This window comes from Phyllobates terribilis, unplaced genomic scaffold (genome assembly GCF_046119375.1).
Source record: "Phyllobates terribilis strain yellow unplaced genomic scaffold, ASM4611937v1 Scaffold_3__8_contigs__length_932513732, whole genome shotgun sequence".
In the NCBI taxonomy this organism is placed as follows: domain Eukaryota; kingdom Metazoa; phylum Chordata; class Amphibia; order Anura; family Dendrobatidae; genus Phyllobates; species Phyllobates terribilis.
This window is the reverse complement of record NW_027362763.1, coordinates 70,271,409-70,292,206: the sequence shown is the minus strand read 5'-3', so window position 1 is coordinate 70,292,206 and position 20,798 is coordinate 70,271,409. Positions and strand designations below refer to the sequence as shown.

General features: G+C 44.6%; 1 protein-coding gene across 3 annotated transcripts in view; it reads left to right on the top strand.

The window, feature by feature from the left end:
- LOC141258836 (cytochrome P450 2C14-like) overlaps positions 1-20,798 on the top strand; it is a 221,903-nt gene that overhangs the window by 186,058 nt on the left and 15,047 nt on the right. For 2 of the 3 annotated variants that reach the window (XM_073673999.1, XM_073674001.1), the window contains 3 exons: positions 7,505-7,681; positions 12,834-12,975; positions 20,003-20,187. In XM_073673999.1, the coding sequence (XP_073530100.1) occupies positions 7,505-7,681; positions 12,834-12,975; positions 20,003-20,187 (504 nt within the window). The remainder of the gene's footprint in view (positions 1-7,504; positions 7,682-12,833; positions 12,976-20,002; positions 20,188-20,798) is intronic. The other variant, XM_073674000.1, reaches the window with a different exon arrangement.

Below are 20,798 nucleotides of genomic sequence, written 5' to 3'. Positions count from 1 at the left end.
TTGACTATAGAGGACTCAATCAGATCACGGTTAAAAATAAATACCCCCTTCCGCTCATCTCTGAGTTATTTGATCATCTTAAAGGCGCCAGGATCTTCTCCAAGCTGGATCTACGTGGAGCATATAACCTGGTCCGTATCCGTCAGGGAGACGAGTGGAAAACTGCATTTAATACCCGGGACGGACACTATGAGTACCGTGTGATGCCCTTCGGTCTCTGCAATGCTCCCGCCGTCTTCCAAGAACTGGTCAACGACATCTTCCGTGACCTTCTTTACTCCTGCGTGGTGGTATACCTGGACGACATCTTGGTCATCTCTCCGGATCTTCCCACACACTGGAGGGATGTTCGTCAGGTCCTGCTTAGGCTCAGGCAGAACCACCTCTATGCTAAATACGAGAAGTGCCTTTTTGAGCAGACCTCTCTTCCTTTCCTGGGCTATGTTATCTCCCAGACAGGCTTGCGAATGGATCCCGAGAAGCTCTCTGCTGTCCTAAAGTGGCCCCGTCCGGAGGGCTTGAATGCAATACAGCGATTCCTGGGCTTCGCTAATTGCTATCGTCACTTCATTCCTCACTTCTCGTCACGGACTGCGCCCATATCTGCGCTCACCCGCAAGGGAGCAAATCCCAAGGTATGGTCATCCGAAGCTGAGGAGGCCTTCCTTTCCCTGAAACAAGCCTTCTCCTCTGCCCCTGTGCTGCACCGTCCGGACTGCAACAAACAGTTCTACCTGGAGGTTGATGCCTCCTCCTCTGGAGCCGGAGCGGTGCTCACCCAGAAGTCTTCCTCCGGGAGAATGGTAACCTGCGGCTTTTTCTCTAAAATCTTCTCCTCCTTTGAGCGCAATTACTCCATAGGAGACCGAGAACTGCTTGCCGTTAAATTGGCGCTGGAGGAGTGGCGTTACCTGCTTGAAGGGGCTCTATACCCGGTGATCATCTATACGGATCACAAGAACCTGGCATATCTCCAAAATGCCCAGAGACTTAATCCACGTCAGGCCCAGTGGTCTTTGTTCTTTGACCGCTTCGATTTCCTCCTTCATTTTCGCCCGGCGGACTAAAATGTCAAAGCTGATGCCTTGTCCCGATCCTTCCTGTCCTCCGACCAAGAGGAGGAGCCTATGCACATTATCGACCCCTCCAAGGTGATGAATGTGGCCCCCTTGGATTTTACTCGTCTTCCACCCGGCAAGACGTTCGTGGCGCCTCCAGACCGTGAGAGGGTTCTTCGCTGGGGTCATTCTTCTAAACTAGCTGACCATGCCGGCCAAAAGAAGACCTTCCTACTCATTTCCCGGCATTACTGGTGGTCTACCCTGCGTAAGGATGTGGTAGACTTCGTCTCTGCCTGTTCATCTTATGGCCACAACAAAGTTCCCAGACACTTACCAGCTGGTCATCTCCTGCCGCTTCCCATACCTGTTGCCCCGTGGCAACACATCGCTATGGACTTCATTACCGATCTTCCTGTCTATGCCGGGTGTACTGTCATTTGGGTGGTCGCGGACCGCTTCTCTAAAATGGCCCACTTCATTCCCCTGCCTGGTCTTCCGTCTGCACCTGAGCTGGCTAAGGACTTTATTCGCCATATCTTCCGTCTCCATGGCCTACCCCTCCACATCGTGTCGGATCGAGGGGTTCAGTTCACCTCACACTTCTGGAGAGCCACATGTAAACTGCTGGACGTCACCCTGGACTTCTCCTCCGCTTACCACCCTCAGTCCAATGGTCAAGTGGAGCGGATCAATCAGATCCTTACCAGCTATCTCTGGCACTTTGTTAATGCCCACCATTCTGATTGGGTGGACCTCCTTCCTTGGGCCGAGTTCTCTTATAATAACCACGAGAGCGAATCCTCTTCCAAGTCCCCGTTTTTTTTTATTGTCTATGGCCAGCACCCCCGGATTCCGTTTCCCGTCTCCGCCTCTGTGGACAACCCTGCCATGCAGTCTCTTGTCAGCGAGTTTTCTACCATTTGGGAGAGTACCAGGCCTGCACTTCTTCAGTCCTCTGAGCGGATGAAGCGTTATGCTGACAAGAGACGTCTGGATCCGCCTCAATTCCGTCCGGGAGACAAGGTTTGGCTCTCTTCCAAACATGTACGGCTCAAGATACCCTCCTACAAGTTAGGTCCTCGCTTCATCGGTCCTTTCGAAATCCTCAGGCAAATTAATCCAGTGGCCTACAAATTAAAACTCCCGGCCACCTTACGGATTCCCAACTCCTTCCACGTATCTCTCCTCAAACCCGTTGTCTTTAACTCTTTTTCCAACAATCCAGGTACTCCTCCTGCTCCGGTTTCCGCTGAAGACGTCTTTGAGGTAGAGAGTATTCTGGCCACTAAGAAGGTAAGAGGAAAGACCTTTTTTTTGGTAGATTGGAAGGGGAGCCCCGGGAGAACATCCATGCCCCTCTCATCCTTGCTAAATTTCTCTCTGGCCTAAAAAAGGGGGGCCTAAAGGGGAGGGTACTGTAGCGTCGGCGTCCCTGCCCCCTGCTAGGCAGGGACGCCGTTCACCTCACCTCTCCGCTCCGTGCCCGGCGGCTTCCTCCCGCTCTGCTGGCAGCACGCGCTGCTTCCCGGCCTCCGTGCTTAGGGCGCGCGCGTGCGCGCTCCCCCTCTCTTAAAGGGGCCGCGCGCGCCGTCCTAAGGAGTCCCCGGCCAATGGCCGGAGGACCTCTCCATATATAAGGCACCTCCTCCAAAATGGAGGTGCCCGAGCAATGTTGTTGCAAAGCCTTCACTCTGCTTCAGCCCTCAGGTCCCGTTGCCAGTGATCTGCCAGTCACCTGCCTGATTCCTGCCTTTTACCTGCCAGTCATCTGCCAGATTCCTGCTTGATACCTGCCTGATATCCGCTTACCAGCTTGCAAGCCTGCGGTCCGACGGTCTGCTCTCTGACACCTGTCAGTCTGTCTATGGACCAGCCTGCCCGCTCACCTGGGAGCGCTCACCTGTTACTTGCCTGCTAGCCTACCTGGAGGCTCTGCCGTCAATTGCCGTGACCGCCTGCCTGTCCTGAGACTCTTGCCCGCTCACCTGGGAGCGTCCACCCGCTACCTGTCTGCTAGTCTACCTGGAGGTTCTGCCGTCACTTGCCGTGACCACCTGCCTGTCCAGAGACTCTCGCCTGCTCACCTGGGAGCGCTCACCAGCCACCAGCCCGCTGCCCTTCTACCCAGAGACTGTCCCTGTCACTTGCCGTGACTACCTGCCCCTCTACCCAGAGACTGTCCCTGTCACTTGCCGTGACTACCTGCCCGTCTTCCCTGGGAGCCACCCGCTTCCTTACAAGGACTGCCCCCTTGTATAGTTGCACAGAGGTTCCACCTCCCAGACCCGTTACAAAAGCACTTGCTAATACCCTCTCACTAGTCTTATTCCCGGGGTTGAACCCCATTTCTGACCAAGTTTTCTTTAGTGCATAGAAATAATCCTTAGGATCTTCCTCCTTCTCTTGCACTCTATCTTCTAGTGTAACTTGCTTTTCTGCTTGCCTGTTTTTACATGCTTTTACCAACCCTTTTACGTGAACAGAACCCCGGCTGCTGCATCATTAGCCTCCGCTACATCAGGGCCCGTTCTACTGTCATATTGTTTATAAGTTTCGTCCATCAGTCTGTCATACCGAGCTTCATCTGCCAATTTCCCCTTAATTACCCCTTGCAGATCTATTCTAGTGGCATGGTACGTATCCTGTATGGTGGTGATCATTCTGGCAAAACCCATAGGGGACTGGGACGGATCTGGCAGCTGGGAGATCAACGCCAACTGCTCTGAGGGCCTCCCTGGTCTATACATTAACATTGTACGAGCTTCCTGACCTGGAACCACTGCATCCCCCCCTGCTGCTGCTGCTGCTGCTCCCGGTGCTCCTGGCACAACTACCGTCCTCATTGGGAATAGTCTAGCTGGGTGGGGTCTCGGTCCTCCACATGCCACACAGATGTCTACTGTCAAGGGATTCTGCTGTCCACATCTGGGGCAATCCCAACATTTAGGTTCCTGGGAATTCTGGTACTGGGGTGGGTGTGACATCGAGAGTGGACAGGGAGGAAAATCTGTCATTCCAGTTTTTGTCAGTCTGTAATATCCGTCTCCTAGTTCTTCAATCTTTCCTTCAAAATAAGCGCATGCATTCATCCATACATCTACTGTCCCTAACAGACCCTTATCTTTCAGCCATCCATGATAGGAGTTAAAGAAGGATTTCCATTTCTCTCCATTCATCTCTCTATTCTCATTCATTCCCGCTTTACACAATATTTTGTCAATTCCAATCAGTGCCTGTTTCCCTTCTCTGCGTACTACTAAGTCTTTGGCTATAATGCCTTCCTTGGCATTTTGGTTCCCCATTTTTTTCGGTTCTCCTCACCTAGAAGAGACTCCTCAGTCACTTAGACAATGGTCACTTAGACAATGGGCCACAAAGGTTTCTGAACCATTCCACTACTAGCCTCTCTAGGACTTATACGCCAGCCAGAAATACAGACCAAAAACATCAATTCCGAGACAAACCCACAACACAATCATTGGATCCATACTTTCATTCTTAAATTCTCCAAAGGATAGAAGGCAGGACTGTCAATTTGTCTGAGGGATTCTACTGGTTCAAAGGGACCTGAGCCAGACAACAATCTGTTGAATTACCTGGGGAGCCAACCGCTCGGGGGTGAGGGAGTCTCTTCTATGCAGTGATATAATTTAGGTGGAATATAACAGTTATTCTTACCTCAGCGCTGTATATATCACCAACAGAGAGCTTCACTCGTCCCACGTCTCGGACCGGTCGAGCACCCTTGGGTAGATTAACTCAAGGTCCCTGTTCGAGGCGCCAGCTGTCGTCACTGCATTTTGGGTCTTCTATCCTTTGGATTACGATATCGGAGAGAATGAGACACAGGACAGGATGTTTGTGTCTAAACATGCTCTAAACTTTATTACAAAACACAGGGTTAATATACACTCTGAAGGCAGGAAACGGATTTACTATATATGGTTCGATTATACAGTTTAGCTGAACAAGCGAAAAAGCTAGTTTCTGTATGCTTTAAAATATTTAATTAGACGTATCTGGCTAGCAAGGCCACACTATCTTCTTGCAAGAACACATTATTGCTACAAGAAGAAACATCTGGCCTGGGAGGACACGTTATCTTCTTAGCAAGGACACACTATTGATACAAAAAGGAACATTTCAGCTTGCTGTTGTTTTCACTTAAAATAACTGTCAGACTTATATAGCATAGATGGGGCCTTTAAACTTGAGGGACTCCATCTTCTGCTATAACAGGTGGATCTAAGTTTTCAAGTACCTGGGTTAAGAATTCAGTTTGGTGCCCCCCCTTCAAGTTGTTTGACTAGTCATCATGTGACCGATCATTCATATGCTATTTGCACACTTAGTCACGTGCCAACGAGCTTCTCTTCCTATTTCTCTCAATGTTCAGTGAAAAACTGAGAGAAGCAGGAAGATAAGCTCGTTGTCATGTACTGTAAGTGTGAAAATCACTTATGAGTGAAGTGGCCATGTGATGACTGCTGGAACCTGCAAGCAGAGCTGAATCCTGACAGTGAGTGTATTACACACTGTTAGAATTGGCTACAGGGCTTCATTTTATAATTAAAAGGCTTGTTATGAAAGTCTACAGTCACTCTAGGTGACGCCAGGCTTCTGAATTCTTACAGCGCATGCACTGAAGGGTTTTAGGATTCTCCCTTGCTGGTTGCAAGAGTGGACGGTCATGTGAGCACAAGTTTACGATTTACCTGGTGCATCAATTGAAATGTAAGATCAGACTCTTATACATTTGTGTTGCATGAACCTACAGCCTCCATTACGTACTTAACACTGGTAAGGATATATTGGGAGTGGTTGTGATCATTCATCATCACACTGCGGACCATCCAGCAACAACAGTACTGATGAGAATTAGTCAGTATTACAAATAAATATTTACATCCAGGCATCTTATACATGACGTTGTCTCTGATTGGAGTAGTTTTCTTGCTTTTCTTCGTCTTGTCCAATGCCATTATCTTTCACAGCTCTACTTTGTAGACTTCCATCTTCTCCAGTCTGGTGCAGCACATCCACACACAATACTCTTAAAAATAGCAGTGTCCTGAATAAAAATATCTGCTCTACACTGTGCCCCTGAATAAATAATTGCTCCTCATTTTGTTCCCTGCACAAAACATGACCCATACACTGTCCCTCTTATGGTACATGCCTTCCACACTACCTTCTTTTTTCAATACTTGACCCCATCTTCACACTGTCCTCTAACTGTGTCTCCCTATACTGCCCAGTCTCAATGCTGTGCTCCCTCATCATACTTCTCCTCCTCAATATACTGTCCCCTCCTTGATGGGGGCTCACACTGCCCCGCCCCGATGTCCCCTCTACATACCATACCCCCAGAATTTCCAGTCTCTATTCTTTTCCATTTCACATTTTTATCATTCCATACTGTCTCCTCACACTATCTCCCAAAAGTCCCTTGACACATCCCCCTTGCTCCCCATACTGTTTCCGTACTCATCCCCCCTCGCTCCCCATACTGTGTTCTTAAATTTTTCCCATCCCCATTTACTGCCCATATAGTGTACACATACACCCCCCCACTTTCCAATCTGTGCTTGCACCCATTCCCCCTCGCTCCCCATACTGTGTCCACATACATTCTCCCCAACATCTCTTCCTATACTGTGTACTCAAATTTCTCTGCTCCTTCCCATAATTACAATAAGTCTTTGGTGTCCTCAGCTCCATTGGAGCACTTAACAGACCAAACTTCTGCCGCCTATGCAGCGCTGAGGAGTGACGTCAACATGACCTGATCACACTGCTGACGTCTCCCTGACCCGGAAGTGCCAGTGGTCAGGGCTTCAATTGTACTCACCCCTGAAAGACCTATACAATTGATCACTGGGACCTGGAGTGCTGCACCTTCTCTGAGCTGGTTTGGAGTTTGACAGCTGGTTCAGCGAATAGCCAACTCCCACTATGGGGCAGCTGCTAGGGAGACAACTCGAACCGCCGCATCAGGCAGCCCGATGGTGCCCCTTTGCCGGCTGTCCCCGGAGCAAATACCCTGCCTGCTCCCCCTAGATATGCCCCTGCACACTTGAATATTATGTATGCAGCCATTCTGCCATTCATTCGTCTCAGGGGAAAGAGCTCTACATTTTCACTTCTTGGAGACAGTACAAGTCTATTGATGACTTTCTGTCCATTTATTCTCATGTACTGCAACTACCATGAAGAATGATGCAAGAATGATGTGTGTTTCTCCAGTACTTACCACGCCCCTGGAAATTTCCACATGATTTACTGGATCTGTTCCTTATACTATCAATATGCGATTGATGTCCCAGAGGGGACAACCTCTGTAAAGAAACAGGCTGGATTTAAATGCGATATACTGTATATCATTAAGAGTTTCCACCAATACACTTTTTTTGTTGTTGATTATTGCTTCTATACTTGCTTAGCTGTATGACAGTTTCCCGACATTGATGGATTTGCTTCCTGGACCTCACAATACAGCTTTTGGGAATGTCAAAAAGTTTCAAAACTTTATAAGAGAAACATTTACAAAACAAAAGAAAGAACTGGATGTAAAAGATCAGAGGAACCTTGTTGATTCCTTTTTGGCCAAGCAACAAGAGGTATGATAGACATGATGATTCATTTACTAACTAAGCATGAGAATACATACAGTTATATGAAAAAGTTTGGGCACCCCTATTAATCTTAAGCTTAATGTTTTCTTAAAATTGGTGTTTTTGCAACAGCTATTTCAGTTTGATATATGTAATAACTGTTGGACACAGTAATGTTTCTGACTTGAAATGAGGTATTTTGTACTAACAGAAAATGTGCAATCTGCATTCAAACAAAATTTGACAGGTGCATAAGTATGGGCACCCTTATCATTTTCTTGCTTTAAATACTCCTACCTACTTTTTACTGACTTACTAAAGCACTTTTTTTGGTTTTGTAACCTCATTGAGCTTTGAAATTCATAGCCAGGTGTATGCAATCATGAGAAAAGCTACTTAAAGTGGCCACTTGCAAGTTGTTCTCCTGTTTGAATCTCCTCTGAAGAGTGGCATCATGGGCTCCTCAAAACAACTGTCAAATGATCTGAAAACAAAGATTATTCAACATAGTTGTTCAGGGGAAGGATACAAAAAGCTGTCTCAGAGATTTAACCTGTCAGTTTCCACTGTGAGGAACATAGTAAGGAAATGGAAGAACACAGAGACAGTTCTTGTTAAGGCCAGAAGTGGCAGGCCAAGAAAAACATCAGAAAGGCAGAGAAGAAGAATGGTGAGATCAGTCAAGGACAATCCTCAGACCACCTCCAGAGAGCTGCAGCGTCAACTTGCTGCAGATGGTGTCACTGTGCATCGGTCAACTATACAACGCACTTTGCACAAGGAGAAGCTGTATGGGAGAGTGATGCGAAAGAAGCTGTTTCTGCAAGCACGCCACAAACAGAGTCGGCTGAGGTATGCAAAAGCACATTTGGAGAAGCCAATTTCTTTTTGGAAGAAGGTCCTGTGGACTGATGAAACCAAGATTGAGTTGTTTGGTCATACAAAAAGGCGTTATGCATGGCGGCAAAAAAACACAGCATTCCAAGAAAAACACTTGCTACCCACAGTAAAATTTGGTGGAGGTTCCATCATGCTTTGGGGCTGTGTGGCCAATGCCGGCACCGGTCACCGGAAATCTTGTTAAAGTTGAGGGACGCATGGATTCCACTCAGTATCAGCAGATTCTTGACAATAATGCTCAAGAATCAGTGATAAAGTTGAAGTTACGCAGGGGATGGATCTTTCAGCAAGACAATGATCCAAAACACCGCTCCAAATCTACTCAGGCATTCATGCAGAGGAACAATTACAATGTTCTGGAATGGCCATCCCAGTCCCCAGACCTGAATATCATTGAACATCTGTGGGATCATTTGAAGAGGGCTGTCCATCCTCGGCGACCATCAAACTTAACTGAACTGGAATTGTTTTGTAAAGAGGAATGGTCAAAAATACCTTCATCCAGGATCCAGGAACTCATTAAAAGCTACAGGAAGTGACTAGAGGCTGTTATTTTTGCAAAAAGAGGATCTACTAAATATTAATGTCACTTTTCTGGTGAGGTGCCCATACTTATGCACCTGTCAAATTTTGTTTGAATGCAGATTGCACATTTTCTGTTAGTACAATAAACCTCATTTCAAGGCAGAAACATTACTGTGTCCAACAGTTATTACATATATCAAACTGAAATAGCTGTTGCAAAAACACCAATTTTTATAAAACATTAAGCTTAAGATTAATAGGGGTGCCCAAACTTTTTCATATAACTGTATATGGAATTGCTATGATTAATCCTATAATCTGACATCCAGTTATGTAAAAACTCTGATTTAGTACTGGTTTTGTTGATGTACAAAGAACAGGTGGGTGTGAAGATCAGAATAAACCTCAGGACAGAAGGGCTCGCTGTTTTTTCCATATTTTACTCCATTGAGCCAATTTTCCATCCTCATGTTTGCTAACAATACAGTCACCTTGAAGGAACCTAGTAGAGATAGGAAGGGACAACTTATATTCAAGTGCCATTTTGTTTGTAGAACATATGATATACAGACATTTGTCCTCCTCGTCCTGGCCTTCACAATCACATTTTGAAGAAAAACATTAGTAAATATTTAAAATCCCATTGTGCTCACATTTCAGGAGTTGTCACTCACCCTCAGGCTGCAACAGAAGGTGTTAGTTCATTAGCACTGCTCTCCTAAGTTGCCCTTTTTTATGCCAAGTAATGGTTAATAGGTAGTGATGATCGAGCATGCTCGTTGCCCGACATTTACGAGCATGCTCGAGCGAGCACCTATTATCTTCAGCATGCTCTGCGTTAAGCTTTCGTCGCTCCGTGAACCTGATTTGCGACTGTTTGAGAGCTTTAATACAGGTGAGGAATGCCTGTTTTTTCAGCATTCCTCACATGTATTAAAGCTGTCAAACAGTCGCAAATCATGTTCACGAAGCGACGAAAACTTAAAGCCCGAGTACGCTGAAGATAATAGGTGCTCGCCCGAGCATGCTCATAAATCTCGAGCAACGAGCAGGCTCAATCATCACTATTAATAGGTAATATTTGTGGTTATTAAAAAGAGGTAGTGTTGTTGAGCTCAATTCAAATGGCTTAAAATTAGCATTTTATTTCAAACTTTTAAAATCCAGTGGTGGTGAATGTACAGTGTCCATTTTAGGACTTGATCAGATATCAAAATCAAACATCAGAATGATGTCAGTTTGAGGATAAATACCCTGTCTGAAAACTGATTTTGATAAGTGATTCTGACGAGTGATTCTGACAAGTTATTTTGACAAGTGATTTTGACGAGTGATTTTGACCAGCGATTCTGAAGAGCGATATTGCAGAGCGATTCTGACAAGCGATTCTGACAAGCGATTCTGACGAGTGATTTTGATGAGTGATTTTGATAAGTGACTTTTACAACTGTAATAATAATAATTAAAAAAAAGTAACTGTTCGCTGATGGGACTTGAACCCAAAATTCTGTGTCCCAAAAACCAATGCACTAACCACTGAACTATAAACTCAGTTGTGAAAACCTAGGAGTTCTATTTGGTTATATGATTTTCAGTGCAAACTTGTCTAAAACTCATTGGGACTTACGCACAGACAGCAAGCAAGCCAAATTCAAATGATGTTTGATTTGGATGTGTGAGTCTGAAGTGTGACTTTCTTCAAAAATCAGAATCAGAATTACAATGACTTTTAGTCACCCTGAGTATTTTTATGGTTCATGTCATAAGACAAGAAAAGCTGTTAGTGACTATCATTTGACTGGATAGTGCAATGATAAGGAATCAGCCTCTGAAACTACAGTGTAAAGATTTCAAATCCAGATAGGAATAAGATTTTTTTTATTTTAATTATGACTATTTAGCACGCAAACTACAGGGGTGTTTTACTTTTAATTTCTGACACTCTGATTGTCATCCTGATGTGTTAAGAGTTTCAGACATGCGGTCTATTTGCATGGTAAATTACATAGCCAAAGTAAATTGGGAGGCAATAATTTACTACATATCTATTTCCAAGTGACTTTATATTTGCATAATTTCTTAAAGGGGTCTAATGATAAAATGTCTTTATTGTAAATTTTTATTTCCATCCACCCAAGTACTGGCTGCAAACTCCTAATTTACTTTTGCTATGTAATTTACCATGCAAATAGACAGCGTGTCTGAAGCTCTTAACACATCAGGATGACAATCAGGGTGTCAGATATTAAAAGTAAAACACCCCTGTAGTTTGCGTGCTAAATAGGCATAATAAAAAAAAAATCTTATTCCTATCAGGATTTGAACTCTATCACTGTAGTTTCAGAGACTGATGCCTTACCATTAAGCTATCCAGTCAAATTATACTAACTCATAGCTTTTCTTGTCTTATGAAATTAACCATGAAAATACTCAGGGTGACTAAAAGTCATTGTGATTCTGATGTTTGAAGAAAGTCACACATCAGACTCACAGATCAAAATCAAACATCATTTGAATGTGGCTTTCTTGCAGTCTGTGCATAAGTCCCAATGAGTTTGAGACAAGTTTGCACTGAAAATTATATAACCAAATAGAACTCACAGGTTTTCACAACTGAGTTTATAGCTTAGTGGTTAGTGCACTGGTTTTAGGACATAGAATTTTGGGTTCAAGTCCCATCAGCGAAGAGTTACTTTTTTATTGTTATTATTACAGTTGTCAAAGTCACTTGTCAAAGTCACTTGTCAAAATTACTCGTCAGAATCACTCGTCAAAATCACTTGTCAGAATCACTCATCAAAATCACTTCTCAGACAGGGTATTTAGCCTCAAACTGACATCATTCTGATGTTTGATTTTGACATCCGATCATGTCCTAAAATGGACACTGTATGAATGGATACTTATCATCAACGTGTTTCAAATGCTATACACTTTCTTAATCATGATGAAATACCATGATCTGTATTTCATCATGTTTACAAAGCATAGAGTGTTTAAAACACTTTAGGGATCAGTATCCATTCACTATCTTCTATGGATTTTAAATATTTGAAATTTAATTATGCAAATTGCATCTTCAGAGAAAAAGAGGACTAGAACTCTAGTGCCACTTATTGGAAGTAGCATTCCAATATTGACCCTTTATTGAGCCTTGCTATATGACTTAGGATAAAAGCCAAATCAGAATCTCAGTTTGCAGACATGATGTTTCGAGGTTCTGCCCCTCATTGGTGCAAAGTGTGAGATCTGGTTTGGTTGGGTAAGGGGTTTATGACTGGGATCCAAGGGGAAACATTTGAGATGAACAACCCCACCTCCTTATTCAATTGATCACTGCCTTATCATTTCTTCTGTTCTCTGATTTCCAAAATCTAAAGTTGGAAAACTAGGTGAGCTTGAGATTTCCATTTTTACTTTTATATGAATTTTTGTGCTTTGAGCTGCCATAAGGTTCCTTTATATAGGGAAATTAATTACTAAATTAGTCATAGACTCTAGCAGAGAATACTTCCATGATATGGTGTGTGTTATATATATAATTAAATATAATTAAAAAAAAAAAGATTAAATCAGAGGCGTGCAAAGGTATAATATGGTCATAAAAATATAGAAAAATCATATTTTTGTAATTCTGGGTTTCTTGATTAATTGGGATTGTTTTTGAAAGACCACCATGGACATACCATTATTCACAGTTATTAATTGGATTTTGTTCTTTTGTGCTGTTCAGGGAAAACCTGAATCCACCGAGTATTTCCACAATGAAAACCTATTGGTACTTGTAGGAAACCTATTTGGAGCTGGAATGGAGACCACATCAACCACCCTGAGATGGGGACTTCTGCTGATGATAAAATATCCAGAAATTCAACGTAAGAAATCAAATCAATTTTTAAAACACCGTAAAATTTTTTAGAATATCAGTGAATTTAAGAGCACTACGATAAATAAATCTTAACCTAAGTGTTTCTTGAACATGAAGGATTAGCAATTTTTTAATTAGAAAATTTTACATATATTTAACTTCCTAGAGGCAGTGATCAGTGTTACCACCCTTCATCTATTACAGCAGGCAAAGGCTCATAGCTAAGCATAGCTCAATGTTTTTGACTGGGCTTCATTTGTGGTTCCTTATAGCCGCAAACAAGCTCATGAGTTTGAGTATTGACTTAATGGGACCGGGAGCTTTTTCATTCTTGGGCTTGTAAAGCACAGATCCGCATAAATCGTCCAATGTAAATGGGCCTTTAATTTGCTTTTTGTCACCTGTCTACATCTCTAATTAGTTCCTTTTTTCATCCTATTAGAGACAATAAAATGGACCTGTGATTTTTTTGCCTATGATCCTCTGTCTACTAGTCATCATACAGTCATAAAGCTTAAAGAAGCACTTCACCCATCAAATTTTTTACCCTAGTAATATATTACAATCATCGTATTTTATAGCATTGTATACTTACAATTGCTCATTTTTACTTTATACTCAGTTAATTCTTCTCTTTTCCATTAGGTGTATGACATCATGTATTTAAAAATTGACAAGCTGAATCTTTCTAAGCTCTATGTAGACAAAGGAGATCAAATTTCCCTGCGTGAGTCATAAGTCCCTACAAAACTCTATGGCTGGGGACAGGAGGGAGCAGCTGGTTCAGGAGTTGAACAAGGGACTGATTTCTGCAGGGACAAGAGACTTCCTGTTTCTACATAGAGTAGAGAAAAGAGAAGAATTATCTGGGTAGAAAGACAAAATGAGCAATTGTAAGTATACAGTGCTTTATAATATGATGATTGCAATAGATTAAGAGGATAAAAACTTTGATGGGAGTGCTTATTTAATTTAACTGAAGGCTAAAATACCTGACCTGTGTGTTAACCATTCTGCAATAATTTTTATCATTTACTTTTATTGAATTAAAGGGAACCTTTCACCAGTCTTATTCCTTATAAACCCTGCATATCACCTTTTAAAGCATGTGAAAAGGGTTCCTATGACCCCTATATATCCTCATAGGAGCCTCAGAATACATTCAAAAAATTCTTTTATTCATGTGCTTCTCTGCATGCAAATTGCGTGGTCTTGTCCGATAGGTGTCCTCGGATTCTACATAGCGCCTCCTCAGTTTCATGTTGAATCAGCGACTAGCACAGACGCATCTCACTTTGACCTAGAGCAGAGCAAAGTCCTGTAATGTGAAGATGCCGACTTCACTTCCCAGTAATCAGGACCCTGGTACACTGCTGGCTGCAAAATAGGGCAGAGCAAGGCGTGCCTGCAAAGGTTCCTGATTCAACTGTGCAGACGCGAGACTTTGAACACTGTGTGATAGATGTACGATTAGTGTTGAGCGAGCATGCTCGACACTGCTCGTTACTCGCCCGAGCATCACGCTACTCGGGATGTTCGGCGAGCACCGAGCATTTCCGGGTTACTCGAGCGGGAGCTCAGGTCTCCGCCCTGCAAGTTTGGCGCTCTTTACAGAGCCAATGAACATGCAGGGATTGCCAGCCAGTCAGTGTAATGTTGCAGCCTTGTTGATTGGCTGGCCGCATAGCGTCACCTCGAGTATTTTAAACCGGGCGCCGCCATCTTGGACACAGTCGCTCCGGATCAGCCAGTGTAGGGTCAGTGCTGCTGGGAGAGATATATAGTGCGAAATAGGTAGTGTAGGGTCTCTAAAGCCTTCTCAGGACTAATATCCATCTCAGATATCAGGCAGGCAGGCAGGCTGTATAGGAGACGCAGTGGTTATACCAGCAAACGCTGCATTACAGTCCTGTGTGCTCCTGTTGGTCAAATTGCACGAATTATCACCCCGGTCTCAGGGCCAGGAAAATTTTATTTTTTTTCATCTAAATCCTGTATTTTTTTTTTCCTCAGTCAGACTGTCCGAATACATGTCTTATTAACCTTTTGGTATCCCCCCCCCCCCCAAAAAAAAAATTGAGTGTGTCTGTGACTGTAAAGACACCAATATATCTGTTTAAAAGAGTCTGGTGTAGGCCAGAAAAATAGAACTGTGGTTTTGCAGTTCCATGGGTCAAATCTCTGTATTATCCTGTTTTTGGCATTTTTTGCTGTAAAAAAACTGTAATAGTGTCTCCCTGACTGGTCAGACACCAATATATCTGTTTAAAAGATTCTGGTGTACGCCACATAACTATAACTGTGGTTTTGCAGTTCCACGGGTCAAATCTCTGTAATATCCTGCTTTTTGCATTGTTTGCCTTAAAAAAAAAACAGTAATAGTGTCTCCCTGACTGGTCACACACCAATATATCTGTTTAAAAGAGTCTGGTGTAGGCCAGAAAATTAGAACTGTGGTTTTTCAGTTCCACGGGTCAAATCTCAGTGCTTGCAGCTTCCAGCACACCGACTGGTGTGTGATGTCCCCGCACATTGGATCTCTACCCTCCACATGTTGCAAAGGATTTGTGAGCAGAAGAGAGCAGTTGTGGAGTGCCAGCTGCAAAAAGGCCATCGATATTCAGGTCAGACTCCACACATAAGACCTCAGGAGTGGACCTGGATATCTGACATATGTACCATCCTGAAAAACTTTGAGGAGTCCACCAATATGGTGAGTGGCAATGACGTCATCATTAGGGTCAGCATCCCACTTGTCTGTCTTTTGCAATGCTCTCTGCAGAGAATTAAACAGGAGGCATTGCAGCCAGAGTATGATGAGATGGAAAAAGAAGCCATAAAGGGCGATTACACACAGTCCAGCCTCATCTCATTCCGACGTGCATTGGGGGACAATGAGGGAGAGGAGGAGGAGGAGGAGGAGGAAGAACAGGAGCTGGTATCATGCGCTGTAGACGGTAGTACCTGTACAACTGTCATACCGTCGGTTCAGCATGGGTGGCCAAAGGACAGGGGGGAGGAGGAGGAAGAGAGCATGGTCAGTAGTCATCTTGGTGAGGACACGGAAGTCTTGCCTGTTACCGGTCTGGCATGCATGGCTGACTTTATGTTACACTTCCTTAACCGTGACCCTTTCGTTGTCAAAATGTTGGGTGACAGTCATTACTGGTTGGTGACACTTTTAGACCCCCGCTACAAGGAGAACTTTCACTCTCTTATTCCTGAGGTGGAGAGGTATACAAAAATGGGGCAGTACCAGAAGGCCCTTGCTGCAGAACTGTAAAAAAAATTCCCATCTGAACACGCTAGCGGCAGAGGTCACAGTTCGTTGCGCAACCAAGGCGTACAGGCGAGAGAGACGCAACTCCAATCCAGCAGAGGCAGGGGAACACTGTCAACATTCTGGGACAGCTTTCTGAGACCCTCCCTGCTTACAGGCCCTGAAGCGCGGGGTACTCTCACAAGGAGTGGAAAGTTTCAAAAGATGGTGAGGGAGTACCTTGGTGACCGTACCAGCGTCCTCCGTGATTCCTCTGTGCCTTTTAATTTTTGGGTATCCAAGCTGGACACTTGGAATGAACTCGCTCTGTACGCCTTGTAGGGCCTGGCCTGCCCTGCCGCTAGCGTGTTATCGGAGTGTGTTTTTATTGCCGCTGGGGGGAAAAATAACAGATAAGCGCACTCGCCTGTCAACTGACGATGCTGACTAGCTGACCCTTATCAAAATGAACAAGGGCTGGATTGGGCCAGACTTCTCATCACCCCCAAATGACAGCAGAGTAACAAAGTAAAATCCACTGTGTTATTTTGGGAGGTGTATTCCCATGCACCGCTTCACACCCACACATGGGTATACGCTTCCTCATTTCGGCTGTATTTTGCTCTTCTCCTTATCCTCAGCCTCCACCACCACTATACCACCAGGGTGACCTTGGTCCGTGTTGCCAGCATTGCAAGTTCCTCCGTCCTAATTTTTGGCAGCTTTTTCTTGGAAGGCAGAGGCAAAGACTATGGGATACCCACTCCCCAATAATTTGAATAATGTTTTTAAGATGCTGTACTGCATGGCTCTTCCAAGGGGCATGAAAATCGTCTTGTTTAGCTACTGCAACCTCCACCACTTTCCCCAGGGTCATTAAAACCATCTTGTTAAGCTACAGCGACCTCCACCATTTTTCCAAGGGGCATAAAAACCGTCTTGTTAAGCTACTGCGACCTCCACCACTTTCCCCAGGGGCATTAAAACCGTCTTGTTAAGCTACAGCGACCTCCACCATTCTTCCAAGGGGCATAAAAACCGTCTTGTTAAGCTACTGCGACCTCCTCCACTTTCCCCAGGGGCATTAAAACCGTCTTGTTAAGCTACAGTGACCTCCACCACTTTCCCCAGGGGCATTAAAACAAACTTGTTAAGCTACTGCGACCTCCACCATTCTTCCAAGGGGCATTAAAACCTTCTTGTTAAGCTACTGCAACCTCCACGTCTCTTCCAAGGGGCATTAAAACCATCTTGTTAAGCTGCTGCAACCTCCACGTCTCTTCCAAAGGGCATTAAAACCATCTTGTTAAGCTACTGTGACCTCCACGTCTTTTCCAAGGGGCATTAAAACCGTCTTGTTAAGCTACTGCGAACTTCACCACTTTTCCAAGGGGCATTGATATTGTCTTTTTATTCCACTGCGATCTCCACCATTCTCCCAACGGGCATTGCATTTCCTCCTAATTTTAGTCAGCTTTTGCTTTTCAATGCATAGGCGAACACTAAGGGAGACCCACTCCCCAATAATGGGTAGAAGGATTTTAGTATGCTGTAATCCACGTCTCTTTCAAGGGGCATTGTAGTTCCTCATAATTTTTGGAAAGCCTTCCATTCACTGCTTAGGCCAACAGTGCACAGGAGACCCAGTTGCTATAAATAGAAAAAACGGTTTAGTTAAGACCCTTTGACCTCCATGTCACTTCCAAGGGTAATTGGAGTGCCTCGAAATTTTTGGTAGGCATTGCACTCACTGCATTCCCTATAACTGTGTAGCCGAACCGCTCCTTTTGGTACAGAAACATATCCTACAAGACATGTGTGGTTGACTGGCCTGATATTGATGTGAATGGTCGCTGTTCCTCCTGCTCTTTCTCCTTTGCCACCACCTCATCCATCATTCATCACCTGAAGCTTTGTTTTAATGGGAGTCATAGAACTGGGATAGTAGCAGGAAAACATCCAGCAATCCTCGGAGGAGGTAGGATATGCGCCAAAACGCTGACCACCTCAGGCCTAGACGCTACTACATACATGCGCTTGCATTCCAAGAAAACAAAGCAGACGCTAACTTCTATCATCATCATCATGCTCTTCACCTTGGCACTCTCAACACCCCTGATGGAAAAGCCAGGGCCCACCCGAGGAGTCTGGTTCGCTGATGGGCTCGTCCAATGCTGCACTAAAGCAGGCCAGGCTAAGAAAAGTGTGGGGGAAGTTTTAAGGAGAAATAGGGGCAGCTGGGGACCGTTTATGGACAACCGGCCGCCCCCAGGCGGCTGGGGAGCGTGTGAGGACACCCGGTCGCGGTTCGGCTGGGGACCGAGTATGGACACCCGGCCGCCCCCTGGCGGCTGGGGACCGAGCGCGGACACCCGGCTGCCGGGCGGCTGGGGACTGAGTATGGATACCTCGCTGCCGAAGCAGCCATGAGGTAGTGGTCAGATTCGGAATCCTCCAAACTTAAAGGCTTCATTTCAAGTGCAAGCAAGCTAGCAGTATGGTATTGCAGCCTGGGGGTGGGTTGGTGGCAGCCTGCATACTTGCGCTTGCATTGCAAGGAATGGGGGAGGTACAATTGAACACTGCCCTGGGACAAGGACTTGCACGGGGATAGTTGCAAGTCTGCATCTTCTGATGCGGAAAGGATCACTTCTGATGGGCACACTTTTAGGCCGTGACCTGGGTGTCAGAGATTCTTCCAGGGGTCTTCCCCATGCTGTTCCCATGTCTTTTCAGCACTGTATGCATGTGTCACACAGCACATGACCAGATAAGATTGTAAAATGTTAAAATGACATTTCCCGGTGAATGCCTTTGTCACGGTTGAAAGCAATATAAAAGTGCAAAAAGCATAAAAAATGCTACTTGTGAACATAGCCCAAGGTGTGGAGGAGTATTTTTGTTTTTGGTTATTTATTTTACCTTATACACAAGTCTTTAGCCTGGAAAGGAAGTTCCTTAACATATTTCACAGGAAAACCGTTTCAGTTTCGTTTTTGAACGCTTTATTGTGAGCTCGTTAAAGTGGCTTAATACCTCTGACCACGTTGTTGACAGCAGTGACCTGGGGGTCAGAAATGCTTCCTGGAGTGATGCCCATGTTGTCCCCATGTCTTTTGAGCACTGTCACTATCGTTTTTGGCACTTTTTAGGCTTTCTATAGACTGCCGGTGGTGCTGCCGCAAAAATGCTCGGGTCTCCCATAGACTAACATTGGGCTTGTTGCTCGGGTCGAGCACCCAAGTATCATGGTGAGCTCGGCCCGAGCTTCGAGCACCCGAGCATTTTAGTGCTCGCTCAACACTATGTACGATATATCGTTCAGATTCATCAAGATTGAAGAGAAAGTGTTCACTAGGACTGAGGAGGTGCTGAGCATGATCCAGAGACACTTATCAATCCGGACAACACAATTTGCATGCAGCATGGGCCATAAATAAAATAATATTTCTGAGATATGCAAGAGAACCTATGGGGTCGTAGAAACCCCATTTTCTTGATTTATAAGCTGATTGGCAAGAGATATAAGATTTAAAACTGGTGACAGATTTCTATTAACAATTAAAAAATATATAAATGAAAGAAGAAAATAAAAGGTGTTTTTCTTAAAAATTTGTTTCAAACCTATGGCACTTTTTCTGTGGATGGTGCCAATTTTGAGCTTGTCTTCCTGTGCAGAAATCATAAGAAAGGTTAGCGAAAAGGCATCATATATTGGATGATCTTTTCCGTATAGACATGAATAACATGTAATATCTTTTTCCTTCCTTGGTAGAGAAAGTTCAAAATGAAATTGAGCATGTGATAGGATCGGCCGAACCTCAAATGGGACATCGGAAACAAATGCCGTATACAGACGCCGTCATTCATGAGATCCAGAGGTTTGGGGATATTATACCTCATAATCTTCCACACGCAACTTTAGAAGACATCACATTCAGAGGGTATTTTCTTCCAAAGGTAAAAATAAAAACTCAGCTTTCATACATAATTACTGATTTGACTTCCCCTTGTTTAAGCTTTTCCTTGGAGTAAAGTGCTCATCTGTCTTGGCAAGTGCTTCTACATGCAAGGCTAGAACAACAAATGTAATTGTTTGGCTAACGTGCAGAAAAATCAACCATGATTCCAGCTCCAAAAAATATTCTAGTATGTAATGGACTGGGTGGTGAACAACAAAGTGATGATCCGAGGAGTGCCTGGAGGGACGGGACTAGGTGCCTCACCAAGTCCAAACTCTGATCCTTGGCGGCTGACGATACTGCGATTCGAGGAGAGGCGAGGGAGACGGGACCAGGTGCTACACCAGGACTCACCCCAGGTGGATGGCAGCTGACCCCCAAGGGGCAGGAGGCAGGAGTGGCCAGGAATGGTAGACTTGGCAAGTACTGGCTGACACAGCTGGTATAGTGACTGGCATGACAGATACACTGACGGACATGACTGGTATCCTGATAGACAGAAGGACAAAGGTGATATAAAAGACAGGTATACTGGGATACAAGCCCGGGATCGTGAGAACTAGCAAGCGTGTTTAGAAACAGACAAACAACATTGCACAGGCCACACCA